Here is a 19037-nt window from a genome sequence, read left to right on the forward strand (position 1 = left end):
CCCAGGTCCGACGCCGCTGCACCTGGCCGCGCAGGCCTGCTCCCTGGAGTCCACCACCTGCCTCCTCTGCTTCAAGGCCGACTACACGCTGCCCGAGAAGCGGGGCTGGATGCCCATCCACTTCGCCGCCTTCTACGACAACATCTGCATCATCATGATCCTCTGCAGGAAGGACCCGAGCCTGCTGGAAGCCGAGGCGACGGCCGAGTAAGTCATCGAGCCTTTGCAGACGTGCACCCCGTGTTGTCCGGCTCGCCCCGCCCGAGGGCCTGAGAGAGGCTGGGGGAATGGGCCGGACCTCCGCCACCGGCCGTAGGGCGAGGGTGACAGAGAGGAGACGTGGCTTCCTGTGTGTGCTCAGTCACGATGTCACATCCCATGTCCCCCGGGGTTCCAGGAATCAGTGCACGCCGCTGCTCCTCGCGGCCACGTCAGGAGCGCTGGACACCATCAAATACCTGTTCTCTCTGGGGGCCAACTGGAGGAAGACGGACACCAAGGGCAACAACATCATCCACCTCTCCGTGCTGACCTTCCACACCGAGGTGCTCAAGCACATCATAGAGCTGCATCTCCCCGAGCTCCCCGTTTGGAAAACTCTGGTAGGTGAGTAGAGAACACACAATCGCTTTATGAAAAAACCAGAGGCCTGGTGCACAAAATCCGTGCAGGGTAGGGTCCCTAGGCCTGGCCTCCCCACCTCCTCCTTCCCTGCTCCCTCAGCACCCTGCTGCCACCATTGGTCGCCTGCTATGTTCCGCGCTGCCCCCTGGTGGTCAGTGCACATCATAGCGAATGATCAAACTCCCATTCTTCCTGTTGAACTCCTGAGCGGACAATTTGCATATTAGCCTTTTATATATATAGATGTTCTGACTATTATTCAGGTTAATTAGTGATACTCAGAGATGGGGCAAATAAAATGCAGGAATACATGCATTGTACTTTAAATATGTAAAAACCATGAAAGCCCTAGCCAGTTTGGCTCAGTAGATAGAGCATCGGCCTGTGGACCGAAGGGTCCTGGGATTGTCTCTGGTCAAGGGCATGTACCTCGGTTGTAGGATCCTCACCAGCCCAGGCCCTGGTCAGGGCACGTGCAGGAGGCAAACAATTGATGTGTTTCTCTCACATCGATGTTTCTGTCTGTCTTTCCTTCTCTCTTCCACTCTCTCTAAAAATCAAGGGAAAAATATCCTTGGGTGAGGATTAAAATAAATAAATACATAAGCATATAAATACATGCATACATAAATAAAAAATCATGAAATAAAAAATGTTAGGTTAAAACCAGAAATAGAAATAGCACCAAACTGTATTTTTGTGTGTGTGAGAGTAGCTTTATTTCTAATTAAAGATAAATAACCCAAATAGACTACATTTTACACAATTACATTTATTTTTATGTGCCAATTTTCTCCCAAAGTCCAACCATCTTCTTCTCCATCAAAAAAGCAAATTAAAAAAGTAAAGGAAAGAGGGCGGAAGTTTGAGTGGAAAAGATTCCCTCCCATTTATTCCTCGTTCCTAATTTTAGAGACAGATTCAGTAACATTTCCCCTCACCATTTGATAAATGTTTTGTGATTTTTGTCCAAATTTGTACTCGATCTATCCAGAAATATTATAAAGGTGAGGGTTAGTAAGCCAAGTGAATGTACCCATCTAATTTTACTCCTTCCCACTAAAATCACATGGAGGTTAAATGAAAATAACACCAGCAGCAGCAAACATGCATTCAAGAGGAAATAGGAAAGGGTGCAACAGAAATAAAATATTTACTAGTAGGCAAGCCTGAGGCCGTGGCTGGTGGGAGAGACCAAGCCAGGCCCACAGTGGGAACACGGAGCACCCCGGGCCCACACCCCAAACCCTCCCTGGGCTCAGGACTTGGGTGCTCGTTGGCAGGGCCCCTCCACAGGCTCCCCAGCAAGGACCCAAGGGTGCTCAGCAGGGCCTGCTGCCCAACAAGCAGGAGACTGGAAGCTGAGCCAAGAGAAGAGCCCATGGGATGTCAAACATGACAGCGAAGGCCTGTCCGGAATGGAAACGGTGCCCAGGCCAAGGGGGGGATGCGGGATTCCCAATAGGTCCAAAGAAAACCAAGCTGAAGGTGAAATAAAATAAGAAAATTATTGCTCGGCCCATGTTGCTCAGTGGTTGAGCGTTGACCTCTGAACCAGGAGGTCACGGTTTGATTCCCAGTCAGGGCACAGGCCCGGGTTGTGGGCTCCATCCCCAGTGTGGGGCGTGCAGGGGGCAGCCGATCCATGATTCTCTCTCCTCGTTGATGTTTCTGTGTCCCTCTCCCTCAAAGAGCGTGGGGTACGTGATATGTCGGCACCTCACGGAAGGCCACACGCAGAGGGACTTGAATGGAGGCGATGGTGGTGATGGGGGGATCTCGATTCCGGGCTGCACGTGGCCTCGACAGAAGCAGAGTCAGCCCGTGCCCTTCTTTTTGTAAAACGCTAACACGTGTTTCCTGTGGCTCCCGCCAGAAATGCTGCAGGGCGAGAGCTATAAGCGGAAGATGATGGCGGTCATGTCCTTGGAGGTGATTTGCCTGGCCAAGGAGGAGTACTGGCGGTGCATTCTGGACGCAGGTGAGGGAAGTGGATGAACCGGCTTTGGCTTCTGCTTTGTCTTGCCGGGGGCTCTATTCCATTCAGTGAGTCACTTTAAGATCCATTTTTCTTTTCCCCGTGGGCCCTGCATAGGATCAAATAAGGACAGAAATCCCAGTTCTCTAAAAACGTGCAAGTTTAACAATGATAGGAAGTTACCACACTGCTGCTCGGATTTGCTGCTCTTGCTTAGAAATTATCTGTGTTCCGTATTGACCTGGTTCGCTTTTTAAATGAGAAGTTGCCTCTGCGGGCTCCGCGGCAGTCCTGGGCTGGCAGGCAGCTCTGTGTGCAGACGTAGGCTAGCTGCTTGCCCTCCCTAAGCCTCGTTTCCTCCCTAATAAACCGGCCCCACCTCCTGGGGCTGTTTGGAGAACAGCCCTGTCCGATGGAACTTTCTAAATTGATGGGACCATTCTGCCGGTGCTGTCCCATGGTGGCCAGTACTCTCACGTGAATATTGAACGCACATGAGGTGCTCATAAACATTTGTCGAACGAGGGGGTGAGAAAGTTACTCTGGGGAGTCCCTAAATGTGCTCCTAAAAACGCGTGCCAACGTTCCACGTGTAAAAGTGAACCACAGATAAACAAGTCACGGGGGAGATTACATTTCAGGCAAATAAATAAAGCCCGAATTGTGCCTATTATATTCGCCAGCATTTTGTGCTTGGGGTGTAATGTGCTGTTTTCTTTTTATTTTTTATTTTATTTTTTTATATTTTATATATATATATTTTTTTACAGAGAGGAAGGGAGAGGGATAGAGTTAGAAATATCGATGAGAGAGAAACATCGATTAGCTGCCTTCTGCACACCCTCTACTGGGGATGTGCCTGCAACCAAGGTACATGCCCCCGACCAGAATCGAACCTAGGACCCCTCAGTCCGCAGGCCGACGCTCTATCCACTGAGCCAAACCGGTTAGGGCATCTTTTTAAAAAATATATATATTTCTTTTGATTTCAGAGACAGAGAGATAGAAACATCAACGATGAGAGAGAATCATGGATCGGCTGCCTCCTGCAGGCCCCACACTGGGGATGGAGCCCACAACCCGGGCCTGTGCCCTGACCGGGAATCAAACAGTGACCTCCTGGTTCATGGGTCGATGCTCAGCCCCTGAGCCCCGCCGGCCGGGTGGCTGTGCTGTTTCCTTTCACAGAGAACTGATATAACAAGCCGCCAGCTGAAGCCCGAGTTCCTGTGTCCACCAGGCCCCATGATTCCTGGGCCAGTTCTCCTCACTCAGGCTAAGCTTGCTTTTACTTCAGTTTTGTTTTTCAGGTGCTTGTCACAATACGGGTGAAACATAATACAGTGCTCACATACCTGCACAGACACTGCCTCACACACCGGGTGCAATCAACAACACGTACTCCCCTGTACAGCAGCTCAAAGAATGGATTTGTCCATGATCTTATGCCAGAATTCAGTGTTTCAAAAGATGCCTTAGGGCAGTGATGGCGAACCTTTTGAGCTCGGCGTGTCAGCATTTTGAAAAGCCCTAACTTAACTCTGATGCCGTGTCACATATAGAAATTTTTTTATCTTTGCAACCATAGTAAAACAAAGATTTATATTTTTGATATTTATTTTATATATTTAAATGCCAGTTAACAAAGAAAAATCAACCAAAAAAATGAGTTCGCGTGTCACCTCTGACACGCGTGTCATAGGTTCGCCATCACTGGCTTAGGGTTACCAATAGGAAATGTATGTTCCCGTGCTGTGTGAGCATTAAATGTGTGAACAGTGAGAGCTCTCTACATTATAGACAAGACAGAAAAGTGCATGCATGTTGTTTTCAGGAATAACTGTATCGGTATGTTAGAGTTATTTGCTAATTGTTTACATGTCAATGTCCATAAAGTTTATTTATTTATTTATTTATTTATTTTAAAATATGTTTTTATTGATCTCAGAGAGGAAGGGAGAGGGAAAGAGAGAGAGAGAAGCATCAATGATGAGAGAGAATCATTGATCGGTTGCCTCCTGCACACCCCACACTGGGGATTGAGCCCGCAACCCAGGCATATGCCCTTGACTGGAATCACACCCGGGACCCTTCAGTCCACCAGTCAAGGCTCAACCACTGAGCCAACCCGGCCAGGGCCATAAGCATTATTTAAATCTTATTATGATCCATGGACTACAAATGGTCACAAAATAATCCGTGCTTTTTCTAATCTCTGCTGCAGGCACCATTCCCGCCTTAATCAACCTGTTAAAAGGCTCCAAGATGAAGCTGCTGTGCAAGACGGCGGGGCTGCTGAGCAACATCTCCACGCACGCGAACGTGGTGCACGCCATCGTGGAGGCGGGGGGCATCCCGGTCCTCATCAACCTGCTGGTGTCCGGGGAGCCCGAGCTGCACTCACGCTGCGCCGTCATCCTGTACGACATCGCGCAGCTCGAGAACAAGGAGGTCATCGCCAAACACGTGCGTGCCCGTCGGGGAGCATCATTCTGACGGCCAGTCATTCCCTCATCGAGAAGCAGCTAGAACAGGGCCCGCTGCACCGCACACCCATCCCCGCTGTCCCGGACAGAGAGCTGAGTTCCTTCTCCGGTCCCCTCAAGGCAGAGCCCCTCACTGTGGACACCTGTCCTCTGCCCGCACTGTCTGTGGCCAGTGGGGGGGGTGCTCTCCCCCCCGTGGACACCTCCTACTCATGCATCATGGCTCACATCGCAGAGGCTGCCTCGCTTTATTGGAAGTGAGGTTGCCTTCCTGTGTCTGATCTTCTTGAATACTCTTTTTTTTTAAAAATATATTTTTATTGATTTCAGAGAGGAAGGAAAAGGGAGAGAGAGTTAGAAACATCCATAATGAGAGAGAATCATGGATCGGCTGCCTCCTACCAAGTCCCCCCTGGGGATCGAGCCCACAACCTGGGCCTGTGCCCTTGACCAGAATCGAACCTGAGACCTTTCAGTTCACAGGCTGACGCTCTATCCGCTGAGCCAAACCGGCGAGGGCTTCTTGAGCACTCTTGCATGATTTCTTTCCTCCATTTAAAATTAGGAAATGCTGTTCACATTTAAAAACAACAGTCTATGTTGCGCAGATACAATCGCCAGTAATGAGCGCACCTGCAGCGGCAAAGATTTCCAAACGGGCTCTGTATTCAACGGATCTCAGGCAGTTGATCTACTTTTTCAATGTTATTCAATGTTACAGCGAACTGGCAGCCTCGATTGATTTGGGTCTGAAGGAAGCTATTTTAAAATACGTTTGTAGAATACTCACCTTCACAGTACAGCCCACACTGTTCTCAGCACTGTGGTCCCTGCCACGCCGGGTGCCATGTCAGTAGACATCTGTGTTTACGGGTCGCATCTGCAGCGGGTTGTAGACGTGTGGTTCTCAGTGAAGGCTGCCTGCCGCCCAGATGAAGGCCGTTGTGATTAAGCGAGCTGTTCTCCTTCAGAACGGGATCCCAACGCTGATAAACCTCCTGAAGCTGGACATCGAGAACGTGCTGGTGAACGTCATGAACTGCATCCGGGTCCTGTGCATGGGCAACGAGAGCAACCAGCGAGCCGTGAGGGACCACAAGGGCATCCAGTATCTCATCAATTTCCTGAGCTCCAGCTCGGGTGAGCCTCTATTTGTGCATTATTATTATTGTTATTTTTAATATATTTGTATTGATTTCAGAGAGGAAGGGAGAGAGAGAGAGAGAGAGAGAGAGAGAGAGACACCAATGATGAAAGAGAATCATGGATCAGCTGCCTCCTGCACGCCCCCCACTGGGGATGGAGCCTGCAACCCGGGCCTGTGCCCTGATCGGGAATCGAACCGTGACCTCCTGGTTCAGAGGTTGGCACTCAACCACGGAGCCACGCCGATGGGCCGTATACACTGTCCACGTTTGACTTTACAACAGGAGAAGCGAATCTGCTGTGTCTTCATAGTCTCGCTTTTGAAGAGACGTACCTGACTGGCTCTTGAATTCCCCGCAGACTTGCTGAAGGCCGTGGCCTCGGCCACCATAGCGGAGGTGGCCCGCGACAACAAGGAAGTGCAGAACGCGCTGGCGGCCGAGGGAGTCATCCCACCGCTGGTGGCCTTGTTCAAGGGGAAGCAGCTGAGCGTGCAGGTGAAGGGCGCCATGGCCGTGGAGGCCCTGGCCAGCTACAACCCGTCCATCCAGAGAGCGTTTCTGGAAAACTCCCTGAGTAAATACCTCCTCAAGCTCCTCAAGGTAGGAACGGGAGGCCCAGGGTCCTGTTCCTTAGCCACAGTATTCACTATTGACTTTAGCTCAGTGCAAAGAAAACTGAAACCCCTTCTAGAATAAACGTTTTCTAAAATGGGGTGTTCCAGCCCTGCTGGCCTGGCTCAATGGTTGGACATCGACCTATGAACTAGGAGGTCACAGTTCGATGCCCAGTCAGGGCACATGTCTGGGCTGCAGGCTTGATCCCCAGTGGGGGCGTGCAGGAGGCAGCCTATCCATGATTCTTTCTCATCATTGGTGTTTCTCTCTCTTTCTCCCTCTCCCTTCCTCTCTGAAATCAATAAAAAAATATATTAAAACAGCTCAGTGATTGAGCATTGACCTATGAACCAGGAGGTCACGGTTCGATTCCTGGTCAAGGCACATGCCGGGGTTGTGGGCTCCATCCACACTAAGGGGTGTGCAATGACTCTCATTGATGTTTCTATCTCTCCCTCTCCCTTCCTCTCTTAAATCAATAAAAGTATATATATTTTTAAACTATATATAAAAGCAGGGTATTCCTACAGTAGTAAATACATGCTCACTGAATGAACGGATTTTCTCTTAAATAGGCCTTTGAAATCAGCGTGAAGGAACAAGGGGCCGTGGCACTCTGGGCCTTGGCGGGACAAACGCTGAAGCAGCAGAAGTACATGGCCGAGCAGATCGGGTACAACTTCATCATCAACATGCTCCTGTCGCCGTCGGCGAAGATGCAGTACGTCGGTGAGTTGCTTTCCAGGCGCAGCTCTGACCCGTGAGCCCTGGGCTCCGGCGTGCTGCCTGCTTTCTTATTTTATTTCATTTTTTTAAATATGTTTTTATTGATTTTATGTATTTCAGAGAGGAAGGGAGAGGGAGAGAGAGAGACATCAGTGATGAGAGAGAATCATGGATCGGCTGCCTCCTGCACGCCCCACACTGGGGATCGAGCCTGCAACCCAGGCCTGTGCCCTGACCAGGAATCAAACCCTGACCTCCAGGTTCATAGGCCGATGCTCGACCACTGAGCCACGCCGGCCGGGCTGCCTGCTTTTCTTTTCCAGGAGGCGAAGCAGTCATCGCCCTGAGCAAGGACAGCCGGCTGCACCAGAACCAGATCTGCGAGGGGAATGGCATCGCGCCGCTGGTGCGCCTGCTGAGGATCAGCAAGCTGGCGGAGGGCACGCTCCTGAGCGTCATCCGGGCCGTGGGGTCCATGAAAGGAGAAGGAGAGAGAGAGAAACATCAATGATGGGAGAGAATCATTGATCGGCTGCCTCCTGCAACCCGGGCCTGTACCCTGACAGGGAATCAAACCCGTGACCTCCTGGTTCATATGTCGGTGCTCAACCACTGAGTTACATTGGCTGGGCTATTTTATTTTTAAATATATATGTATTCATTTCAGAGAGGAAGGAAGAGGGAGAGAGAGAGACATCAGTGATGAGAGAGAATCACGGATCGGCTGCCTCCTGCACGCCCCACACTGGGGATCAAACCCACAACCCAGGCCTGTGCCCTGACCAGGAATCAAACCCTGACCTCCAGGTTCATAGGCCGATGCTCGACCACTGAGCCACGCCGGCCGGGCTGCCTGCTTTTCTTTTCCAGGAGGCGAAGCAGTCATCGCCCTGAGCAAGGACAGCCGGCTGCACCAGAACCAGATCTGCGAGGGGAACGGCATCGCGCCGCTGGTGCGCCTGCTGAGGATCAGCAAGCTGGCGGAGGGCACGCTCCTGAGCGTCATCCGGGCCGTGGGGTCCATGTGCATCGGTGCGTGACCCCTCCTCGGTGTTCAGACCATCCAGATGCTTCCCTTCCTCTCGGCCGCTGCCAGAGCCCGCCGCCATGTTTAATGTAGATATCGCGCTTCTAATTCTCCAAGACCTGACTGAGGACAAGTGGTGAAGCTCGATTTCTTACATAGGTTCTGTTCTTGCACTCTGGTTAGAGATTTCAACCAGAATATTCCTCTAGTCATTTTTATAAAATCAAACTGTAGCACCATAAGCTTAAGTACCTGGCACGTAATAATTCTTCAATAAATGGCAGCCATTATTGTTCCTTGATAGTCTAATATTTATAATTTTGTTGTTTTGTGACTTAGAAAATTGTATCCACTTCTAATAGTAGATTTTCCACTTCACTTTGCCTTTTAAAAACTTAATTCAGGTAAGTCGGTGTCGCTATAGCATTCCCTTTTGTCATTTACTCATCATATTCTTTTACAAGAGGACACATCCACCTGTGTTTATTTGCTTTTCAGTAAGTTTAGATCCCTGAGGGGGACAGCACCCCTGGAGTCTGTGCGCAGTGGCCTGAGCCGGAAGGGGCTTTGGAACTCGGCACGAGCCACGCGCTGTGTCCGTGAGAGTCGCCTTTCCCGGGTGACTCGGTGTGTCCGGCTCTTGGCTTGGTGCTCATGAGCGTGTCTCTGGCCCAGAGAGAATCCAGTTTCCTCCCGAGCACACACACCTTCGCTGAGAAGAGCTGTGCGCTCCCTCTGGTCCCAGAGATCCCGTGTAAGCCATCAGCTAAGACCTGGACCACAGCCTCCGGACCGTTAGAGGTCCTGTTCCCAACAGGCCCAGAGCCCGCAGGCCGAGGGGGCAGAGCTGACGAATCGCGTGGTGCAGGGCGCTCTGTCAGCCAAGCACACCGCCCTTGCCAAGATGGAAAAACATCTCATGATGTGGGGTCTTCCAGGTGTCGCCCACACGAGCAACCCCATCAGCCAGCAGTTCATGGTGGAGGAAAACGCCTTCCCGGTGCTGATCCAGCTGCTGAGGAGCCACCCGTCCCTGAGCATCAAGGTGCGCGAGGCTGTCCGGGCTCTTTCCCACGCGGTAAAAATTAACATAAATGGGACATTTTAAGATTAAATGGTATCATTTGCAAGTTCACGAGTACAATACAGATATTAAACTTCTAAACAAAACTCTAGAGGTTTCACACACAAAAGTTGCTACAAAGATCGTCAATTTTATTAAAAGATTTCTTCAAAACAGGAACGTCTGTGTCCTCCTCAGGGATGATTCCCAGCCTTTCATCCCTGCGTCCTCAGACACTGGTTGCTAAAGACTGGGTGGGGGTCCCAGGGATGTGGGCTGTAGGTAGCAAAGTTTCTCAACTCTAAGTGAATCCTGTCGTTGCTACGCCCACGAAACAGCCCCGCCTTCTGTTCCTCAAAGTAAACGTTGCCAAGTAGCACTAGGAGCTGTGGAGGTGCCGTCCACTCCTCCTCTGACTTCTGGCAGAGCACCTTTAGTGAGATGACTTTCAGATCTACTCCAACCCCTTCCTAAAGCTCTGCAAATCCAGGACATCGATAGTTGGCCAGGCAGGAAATGGTAGCAACCAAGAACACATTTTTCTCTTCAAAACTTGGTATGGGCTCTATTGGAAATGAGAAAATAGAAATGACCAAAGAGGAAAATATGTAAGTAAACATCACATTATTTCTTTTAAGGAACGTGTTTGTTACCAGAAAAGATGTTTTAAGTTATGTGGCTTTTCTGGCTATGAAAGAGATTATGTTTGTACTAGAGGCCCAATGCGCGAAATTCGTGCAAGTGGCTCGGCCCTCCCAGCCCCGGCTTCGTCCAGAAGGTCATCCAGAAGGTCGTTCAGCTCTCTGGTCTAATTAGCATATTACACTTTTATTATTATAGATGGGAGTTGGATTAGGGAAAAGAAGGAAGGAGCTCATGCTAGCGATGTTTTTGGCTTGAATTATAGTGAAAACTACACCGACTTTCAAAGTACCAATACATTTCGTAAGACTATGGAAAATGCCACGTAAAGTACATTTTTATTTTTAAACATGCATTTTCATGGCAAAAGAGTTTTCACATCAGTGGCACCTATCTATAATTCAGTATCGATTCTCAATGAGTTCTTAAAACTTGTTAAAACATAACAGAGATACACTTCAATACTTTCCCGCAAATAAAATTCTGTAGTAAACGAAATACTTCTCCAACAGTCGTGCTTTTCAAACCCGTAACATTTTTCATAGGAATGCAGAGTGTAGTTCCTAAAAGCGTAACCACTGCATCCTCGCAGTACCCAGGTTCCTTTACATCCTCTAAAGAACTTCAAATCATGACCCCAGAAACAGAGGCTAACCCTCAGCACTCCTCCACGGGCTCAGCTTAACTCACAGGCGGTCCAGAAAGGCTTACAACGCCCAGGCCGGTATCTGATAAGCAGTTCAAAACAGCTTAACCCCTGCCAGGAAATTCATTTTTTAAAATATATTTTTATTGATTTCAGAGAGGAAGAGAAAGGGGGGGAGAGATAGAAGCATCAATGATGAGAGAGAATCATGCTCAGAAATTTTTTTTTAAAATTTAGATAAAGAAGGGATACACCTCTGCCCAGCACACAGAGGCAGGACCTTTCCCCCGCTGTTTGAAAACCGTAAGGGACATCCCTCCCGAAGTTGTAAATGCCAGTCAGAGAGCTGGGATCCATGGGTTTTACAGTATCTTCGGATTCGTACATCCCATATCAATGTCTGCCTGATAAAAAATGCCAGTGGATCAGCCGTGAGTGAAAAATAACCTCTGAAATCCACGTGTCCAGGTGGAGGTGGCCTTCTCCTTGGCCTGCATTGTCCTGAGGAATAAGTTGCTGCAGAAGGAATTGCAAGAAAATGAAGGGTTCAAGTATGCGGATGTCCTCTTCCTTTTGCACGCCCAGGATAAGGTAATCCCCTTACAAATATCAGCGGTCATTTAGAAGAAGGTAACCTCCTCAAATTACTACCAAGTCGTCTTCATGGCGGTGTTCAAGCGCCTTACTTCAGAAATGGGAAATCTCTCAGGGAAGCCCTTAGTTTGTATTGGTTGAATGATCCTGTCCCACATTTCTCACAGTTAGCACACTTCATTTTTGAAATGTAGCAGTTTTATGTGTTGGGTCAAGCCAAAACAAAAACAAAACAAAAAAATCACCCAATCTCTTCTATCCTGAATGCATCAAATCTTTGACCCAATTTTATGAACTTTCAACCCTCTGTGGTCTGCTGCTTCTGCAATATTCTAGAATGGTGCTTCTCAGTCTACTCGTGATGAAAGAATAGCTTTCCCCCACTGATCTGTTAATTATATATAAAAAAAAGCTTTACATTTTGCAATAATTTTAGACTTCCCAAAAATTTGCAAAAACCATACTGAGTGTCCTGGGATACCCTTCATCCCGTTTCCCTGATGTCAACCAGGAAATGAACATTGACACGTTACTACGAACCGATCTGCAGGCCTGATTTCAATGTTGCCTATTTCCTCCCAAAGTCCTCTTTCAGGCCCGGAACCCAGTAAGGGATTCCACATTGCATCTCGTCGTCGCGTCTTTCTTTTTAGTCTCCTGCCATCTGTGAAGCGCAGGCCTTGGGATTTCAGGGTTCCACGTCTTGCCTGATCTTGACAATCTTGATAAGTGCAGGCCCGTTGTTTCGTGGCCTGCCCCTCAATTAGACTCCTCTGATGTTTTCTTATGATTAAACTGAGGCGGCGCATTTTGGCAAAGGACACTGTAGCAATGACACGGTTTTCTTCACTCACCTTCCCAGCAGGTACATGACATTGATGTGTCTTATGACCGGCAGTGTGAACTTGGGGTACTTGGGTAGAGCGGTGTCTGTGAAGTTACTGTTTTTCCCTTTATATGTAAGACATACCTTCAGATGAGACACCCCGAGGCCATGCGAATATTCTGTTTTGCCTTGTATTTTGCTCATCAATTTTAGCATGCGCGGATCAACAGGATTTTACCTGATGGTGATTATTTTTTTAATTCCCTCCTTCTTCCACTGGTATTTAACTGTAAGAAAGACCCATGTCTTTAAAATGCTTAGTCTCAGTTTCTGTAATTCTGTTGCAACCATTTCATGGACTACCGCTGGCCCATGGGCCACACTGTGAATAGCACTCACCCTAGAAAAACTCGGGTCCTCTGTGACCTACAGTACATTTGGCGGCGAGGGAAGAACATTGCCGACCACGCCTCTCTCCGTTCTGAGAGATCTGGGAAGGGGAAAGAAGAGCTGTCACTGCATTAGTTTTTTTCAGTACGTAATTGGGCTTCACTGTGGTGCACAAAAGAAGCAGTTCGCTTTAATAACCTGGAGAATAATAGGGTGAGGAGTCTGCATTCATGTCTGCCTCTCAAAGCCGCCTTTCTCCCTCTTACTCTTCCTGCCACCTGTCCGTCTCACACCCTCTTCCTCAGGGACAGCTTTCTGCTCCCTTTTCTCCTCCTGCCCATTTCACTTCCGTTCCCCTTCCCTCCCAACCACCTGCTTCACTCTCTGGAACCTATACCCCTTTTTTTTAAAAAAAAATATTTTTATTGATTTCAGAGAGGAAGGGAGAGGGAGAGAGAAACATCAATGATGAGAGAATCACTGATCAGCTGCCTCCTGCACAGCCCACACGGGGGCTTGAGCCTGCAACCCGTGTATGTGCCCTGACTGGGAATCGAACCGTGACCTGGTTCATAGGTCAATGCCAACCACGGAGCCACGCCGGCTGGACTGGACCCTATTCTTTGAACCTAATACCTTTCTTCTTGCCTACGGCCAGGTGACCACTTTGTGTATCTATAATTTTTATTATGAAAAATTTCAAACAACTCATGGTCAATCTTATTTCCTCTATCTACCTATTCACCATCCCTGTGTTATTTTTAAATCAAATGTCAGGGATCATCTAATCTTATCTGTAAATATTTTTCATTATGTACACATGGCATTTTTATATGATAATTCATAGTGGCAGAAGAAAACTCACTAAGATTAATTGTTCTCTCTCTAATACTGTTCAAATAAAATGTTAAAAATAAGGCTTAGTCATAAGATTCTATCTTTTGGGCCTATCTGGAAAACCTACCGTACTAGTTCATCCTTGGCAAGCAGATGGTCTCTAAAGGAAAATGATTATTTGCTCTTTTCCCAGCCCTAAAATGTTAAAATGTGATTTTAAGAAGTAAATCACTTTTATTTAAAATTTTTCTTTTAGAATACAATACAAAAGAATTTTACAAATGAGCTTATTTTAAGAGATGATAATCGTCCCACAATGCATAACATGCAATAGATAGCCTGTTGTACAAGGGAAGTTTTGATTTATTAACTCCACTTTGAAATGTTGGAAAAAAAATGTTAAAACAAAATAGTCGAGGGAAAATAAAATTACAGAGTTTCCTGTTACCATTTAGATATTCGGTTGCATAACCAGTAATCTAACATTCCCTTTAAAAATTAATTTTTCTTCTCTTCTTCTACCTGATACCACAACCTAATCCTCTATTTTTTCTGTTCAATAACATTCTGGAGTAACTATTATCTATTCTCGCCAATACATCAATGTCCTATTTTACTCCTAGAGGTAAGAATGCAATATATTTTAACAGGCGAGAATGAAACCCTCTGACCATGATAACATGGTAAGTGAAGTGGCTAAAGATAACCCATGTCTCTCCTGTTTCTAGGACATCCGCTTAAGAGCAGGCTATGCGTTAACCCTTTTTGCCTTCAATGACGTCTTTCAACAATATTTAATTTTGGAAAATGGAATAATGACCCTGTCCATCTTTGAACCTTTTCTTGAATCAGCCATTGAAACTGAGAAGGCGATGGCGGCATTTCAGGTGTGACATTGGAGGTGGCATTTCCATGGGTGTCAGTGAAAACTTGAACATTAGAAAAAAGTTTGGACCTGGAAAAATGGTTCCTGGTTTGTAAAATTCACAGTAGTTTTCACACCAGCCCCTTTCACAAGATTAGAAAAACAAAACACATTACCTATGAGGATTTCTTCATTTATATGGAACTTTACAAGTTAGAATGGAAGTTTTGCCTTTATACATCACCTGATGTTTATAAAACGCTGTTGGGTGGATAGGCAGGTAGAGGTATTTTCGTCACCTGCGTTTGATAAGGAAATAGGTAGCGCAAGGTGGCGTTCAACACAAGACTTCTACTGCAGAATCGTTAGCTGACCACGCTCATGCTCCAACCCGTGACAGCTAGACGTATCTGGATTCTTCTGTCTTATTCTCCCTCTTCTTTTTCCCCCTATGATTTTTAGGAGAAGTATTTTCTTTCTCTTTTTGTAAAGTTATTTATTTATTTATTTTTATTTTTGTTAATCCTCACCCAAGGATATTTTCCCATTGAATTTTTTTTAGAGAGGGGAGACACACACACACACACACACACACACACACACAGACACACACACACAGAGAAACATCAATGTGTGAGAGACACATTGGTTGGTTGCCTCCTGCACAAGTCCCAACCGGAGCCAGGGATCTAGCCTGCAGCCAAGGTGCATGCCCTTGACCAGAATCGAACCCAGGACCCTTCAGTTCCCGGGCTGACGCTCTATCTACTGAGCCAAACCGGCTGGGGCGAGAAGCTTTTCATATGAACCCTACTTCAAGGATATAAAAGTTACAAACATTGTAGAAAGAATACTATGGCCTCCCATGGTCACTAAAATGACCAGATAGGGCCAAGGACTCTAACTCCTACTCCTGCCTCTTGCTTCTCTCCCTTTTCTCCCGCCTCCCTTTTTTTTCTTTTCTTTCTTTTTTTTTTTTTTTTTTGCTTCTCTTCTAGTCAATCATGCCAAATTACTCCTCTTACCTCCCTGAGATGTACCAAATCAATCAATCAATGCATCAATAAAAGCTTAATCAGCGAGGCTGAGTAGAAGATGCTCAATGATTCTTTGCTTCTTTTTTGTTTGTAGATTATTATATTAGCTAAAGTCATCATAGATGTGGACCATATCACTTTGTCTTCAAGAGGAGTTACTATTCTGATTGATAGTCTGTATTCCCTTCAGTCCACCACGATTGTCTTGACAGGTAAGAAATGACTAGCATCTAATTGTAGCCGCCTAAAGCTAGTTGCGCAAACACGTTTCTGTAACCTGAGCCCGAGTAAAGAAATCAGCCGGACACTCTGTCACGCAGCTGGAAGCCTGGGCCCACAGGGGAACATGCCCGTCTATTCTGCACCCCAACGAGGAGCAGAAACTCTGAACATGGCCTTTTGGATTTAACTACATTTTCAAACCCTTCCTTCTTTTTTCCAGAATAAAAAATGAGATTCAACTCTGAGCTACCATAAGAGCATGCACACACTGACTGACAGTAACGACAGATTGGTGCCGATGCCCCTGCGTCTGGCTTCCTTTTGACCAATGACACATGTTTTGCTAACAGTGAAGGGTTCCCTACACTGATCTGTGGTACAGCAAGACAGGGGGGCCCAAGAGCGGTCTCGACACCATGCTAACTACGTGACTGTATCGAGTCCAGATCCAACTCCCCAGATGATCAATAAGTAGTCATTGACTTCATATATCACTCTCAACATGACATGGAACAGTAGCAGAATAACAGCCCGAGGGAGGAACTACTACCAGAAATCCTAATAATCAAAGGCTCATATGCAAATGGACGTCATGCCCTCACGCCGTAAGGACCGCTCAGCAGGAGGTGCTGGAGCACCTCTCGGGCCCGGCACCCCGGGGGGAGGCGGGAGGCGGGGCACCTCCTCACGCGATTTCTCGAGCCGGGCCCCTAGTAAGTAAGTAAGTAAGTAAATAAATAAATAAATAAGGTATTTGCTCTTTAGCTGAAATGGGCCACGTGAAGGCAGCAGAGGAACCTCGACGTGCTGTCCTGGGAAGAAAACCTCGGACTTTCAGGCGTCCCCTCTCTTACGTGACCTGCTTCACTTGCACTGTTTGTGACAGGAACTCAGACCATAATGTGGGGGAAAATTTATTCTAAATATAAATACTTTTTCTCAGCACTTCATTAGCAGACATGTCTTATGACTCAGACGTTTTTAATATTATGTGCAGATAACCAAGAGCACAGCTTATCCGTAGCACAAAGCCTTTTTCTCGTTTAATTTGTAGGGAACTTAATAGCCAGCCTGGCTCACTCCAGAGCTGGGATTCCAGCAGCGTTTGCCACATTAGGGACAGTCCAGCGGCTCTGCTACCATCTGTACTCCGGAAAAGAAGAGGTAAAATCAAAAGTAATGTTAGCCCAGCCAGCATGGCTCAGGGCTTGAGCATCAACCTATGAACCAGGAGGTCCCGGTTTGATTCCCGGTCAGGGCACATGCCCGGATTGCGGGCTCCATCCCCAGTGTGGGGCGTGCAGGAGGCAGCTGATCGATGATTCGCTCTCATCATTGATGCTTCTATCTTTCTCTCCCTTCCTCTCTGGTATCAATAAAAATATATTAAAAAACAAACAAACAAAAAGTAATTCTAAAACGGAATGTTCTGAGACTATAATTTGCCTCCCTCCCATCTCTGTGGGCTGATTTCCCCACAGGTTGACGGAGTTACAGAACAGTTCATGTTCCTAACACAGACTGAGATGGTTTCTCTAGAACTATACCCGCCACCCGTAATTCCCGTCCCCACAACATGGGAAAACTTGTTTTATCTTTGATAGTTAAGATTCAATCTACCAATGAGTGCACTGATGATACCGAACTTGTAATTAAAATCTTTATACAATATCCCACACCACTTTATGACTTCACTGTCGTTTCTGTGATTCTCTGGAAAGAATGACAGTGGAATCCGTTGGACAGTTTTCCTCACCTGCCAAGCAGGGTTTGAGACGAGGATGGGTGTGTGAGGAAGGCGAGGCTGCCCAGTAGTGGTTTGCCTCTGAGTGTTCCCCTGCGCTTCCCCCCAAGGTCTAAGGCAGTGCTTCTCCAACATTGGGGTGCACGGGGGCACCCAGGGGAACCTGTTACGCCATATGGCTGGGCTCCATTCCCAGAGTTTCCCATCCAATACCTCCGTGCAGGCCCCAGGATGTGCATTTATTTCTAACAAGTTCCCAGGAGCCGAAGCCACCCTGGGACCACGTACTGAGAACCGCTGTCCCGGCGTGGAAGGTGCCTGGGCAGTCAGATGCCAATGGCAAGCCCAGTGTGTCAGCTTCTGGTACCCAGCAAGGGCCGGGTTCATGTTTACTCCATGACATTTCTTATGCCACCACTAACAGATTTTCCTAAGAACTGCCCAGCAGTACACGTTAATTAATCATATTTATTCATTATGATGAATAATTAATCATAGCCTCATTATCCCAAGGTCACAGGCAGAGGGGACTACTTCCTTCCAGGAAAGAAAGGACTTTTCCTGTGTCCTGTGGCCTGATGCTTGTTCTTGCTTGTTTTTGCCAAAGGAAAATGTAGTTGCTTTCCCGAGCACATCATCATCATCATTATTATTATTATTATTATTATTAGTTGCTGTTAATCTTCACCAGAGGCTATTCTTTCCTATTGATTTTTTTAGAGAAAGTGGAAGGGAGGGGGAGAGACTGAGAGAGAGAAACATCAATGTGAGAGACACACATCGGTTGGTTGCCTCCACAAGTGGGATTGAGCCTGCAACCCAGGTATGCGCCCTTGACCAGAATCAAACCCGTGACCCTTCAGTCCACAGGCCAATGCTCAACCACTAAGCCAAACTGGCCATGTCCCAAGTGCATTAATTTTAACCTACTTTTATGCTGTAGGCCAGGGGTCCTCAAACTACGGCCCGCGGGCCACATGCAAATACAAATATTGTATTTGTTTCCGTTTTGTTTTTTTACTTCAAAGTAAGATGTGTGCAGTGTGCATAGGAATTTGTTCATAGTTTTTTTTTTAAACTATAGTCCGGCCCTCCAACGGTCTGAGGGACAGTGAACTGGCCCCCTGTTTAAAAAGTTTGAGGACCCCTGCTGTAGGCTCTTACCTGGTTTCCTATGACAGTCACCTAAGCAGTTTTGAAAAATCGTAATGACTCTAGGCTGTACCCCAAGATAATAAAATCGGTTTTGGGGGGTGGACCCCAGGCTGAGTCATGTTCATAGCTATCCAGGTGACAGCGATGCACCAGCAAGACTGAGGGCCACTGCCTTCGTTCAGCCCCCAGGGCCCTGCCTCTGGCTGTACCTTAGAATCCTCTGTGGCACTTTAACAACATACAGGCCAGGTCCCACCCTCGAGCCGATTGGTTGATGGGCTTAAAACAAAAACCTCCTGGTGATTCTAAAATGCAGGCAGGACCGAGAACAACTAGAAACCAATGGCAGTTGACACCCCTCTCAAAGCCTGGCTGTGACTATGGCCACAGATAAGGAGGCAGTGAGGGCCGA

At 47.3% G+C, this 19037-nt stretch overlaps 1 protein-coding gene across 1 annotated transcript in view; it reads left to right on the forward strand.

The window, feature by feature from the left end:
* The window catches only part of ANKAR (ankyrin and armadillo repeat containing), a 38123-nt gene that overhangs the window by 13351 nt on the left and 5735 nt on the right, over positions 1 to 19037 (forward strand). Inside the window, exons 7-19 of the mRNA XM_005866275.2 lie at positions 6 to 207; positions 398 to 606; positions 2501 to 2605; positions 4827 to 5068; positions 6060 to 6228; positions 6595 to 6836; positions 7427 to 7580; positions 8448 to 8609; positions 9543 to 9649; positions 11424 to 11546; positions 14331 to 14489; positions 15599 to 15716; positions 16781 to 16890. Coding sequence (XP_005866337.1) covers positions 6 to 207; positions 398 to 606; positions 2501 to 2605; positions 4827 to 5068; positions 6060 to 6228; positions 6595 to 6836; positions 7427 to 7580; positions 8448 to 8609; positions 9543 to 9649; positions 11424 to 11546; positions 14331 to 14489; positions 15599 to 15716; positions 16781 to 16890 — 2102 coding nt within the window. The remainder of the gene's footprint in view (positions 1 to 5; positions 208 to 397; positions 607 to 2500; positions 2606 to 4826; positions 5069 to 6059; positions 6229 to 6594; positions 6837 to 7426; positions 7581 to 8447; positions 8610 to 9542; positions 9650 to 11423; positions 11547 to 14330; positions 14490 to 15598; positions 15717 to 16780; positions 16891 to 19037) is intronic.

Source organism: Myotis brandtii, unplaced genomic scaffold (genome assembly GCF_000412655.1).
Source record: "Myotis brandtii unplaced genomic scaffold, ASM41265v1 scaffold227, whole genome shotgun sequence".
Taxonomy (NCBI): domain Eukaryota; kingdom Metazoa; phylum Chordata; class Mammalia; order Chiroptera; family Vespertilionidae; genus Myotis; species Myotis brandtii.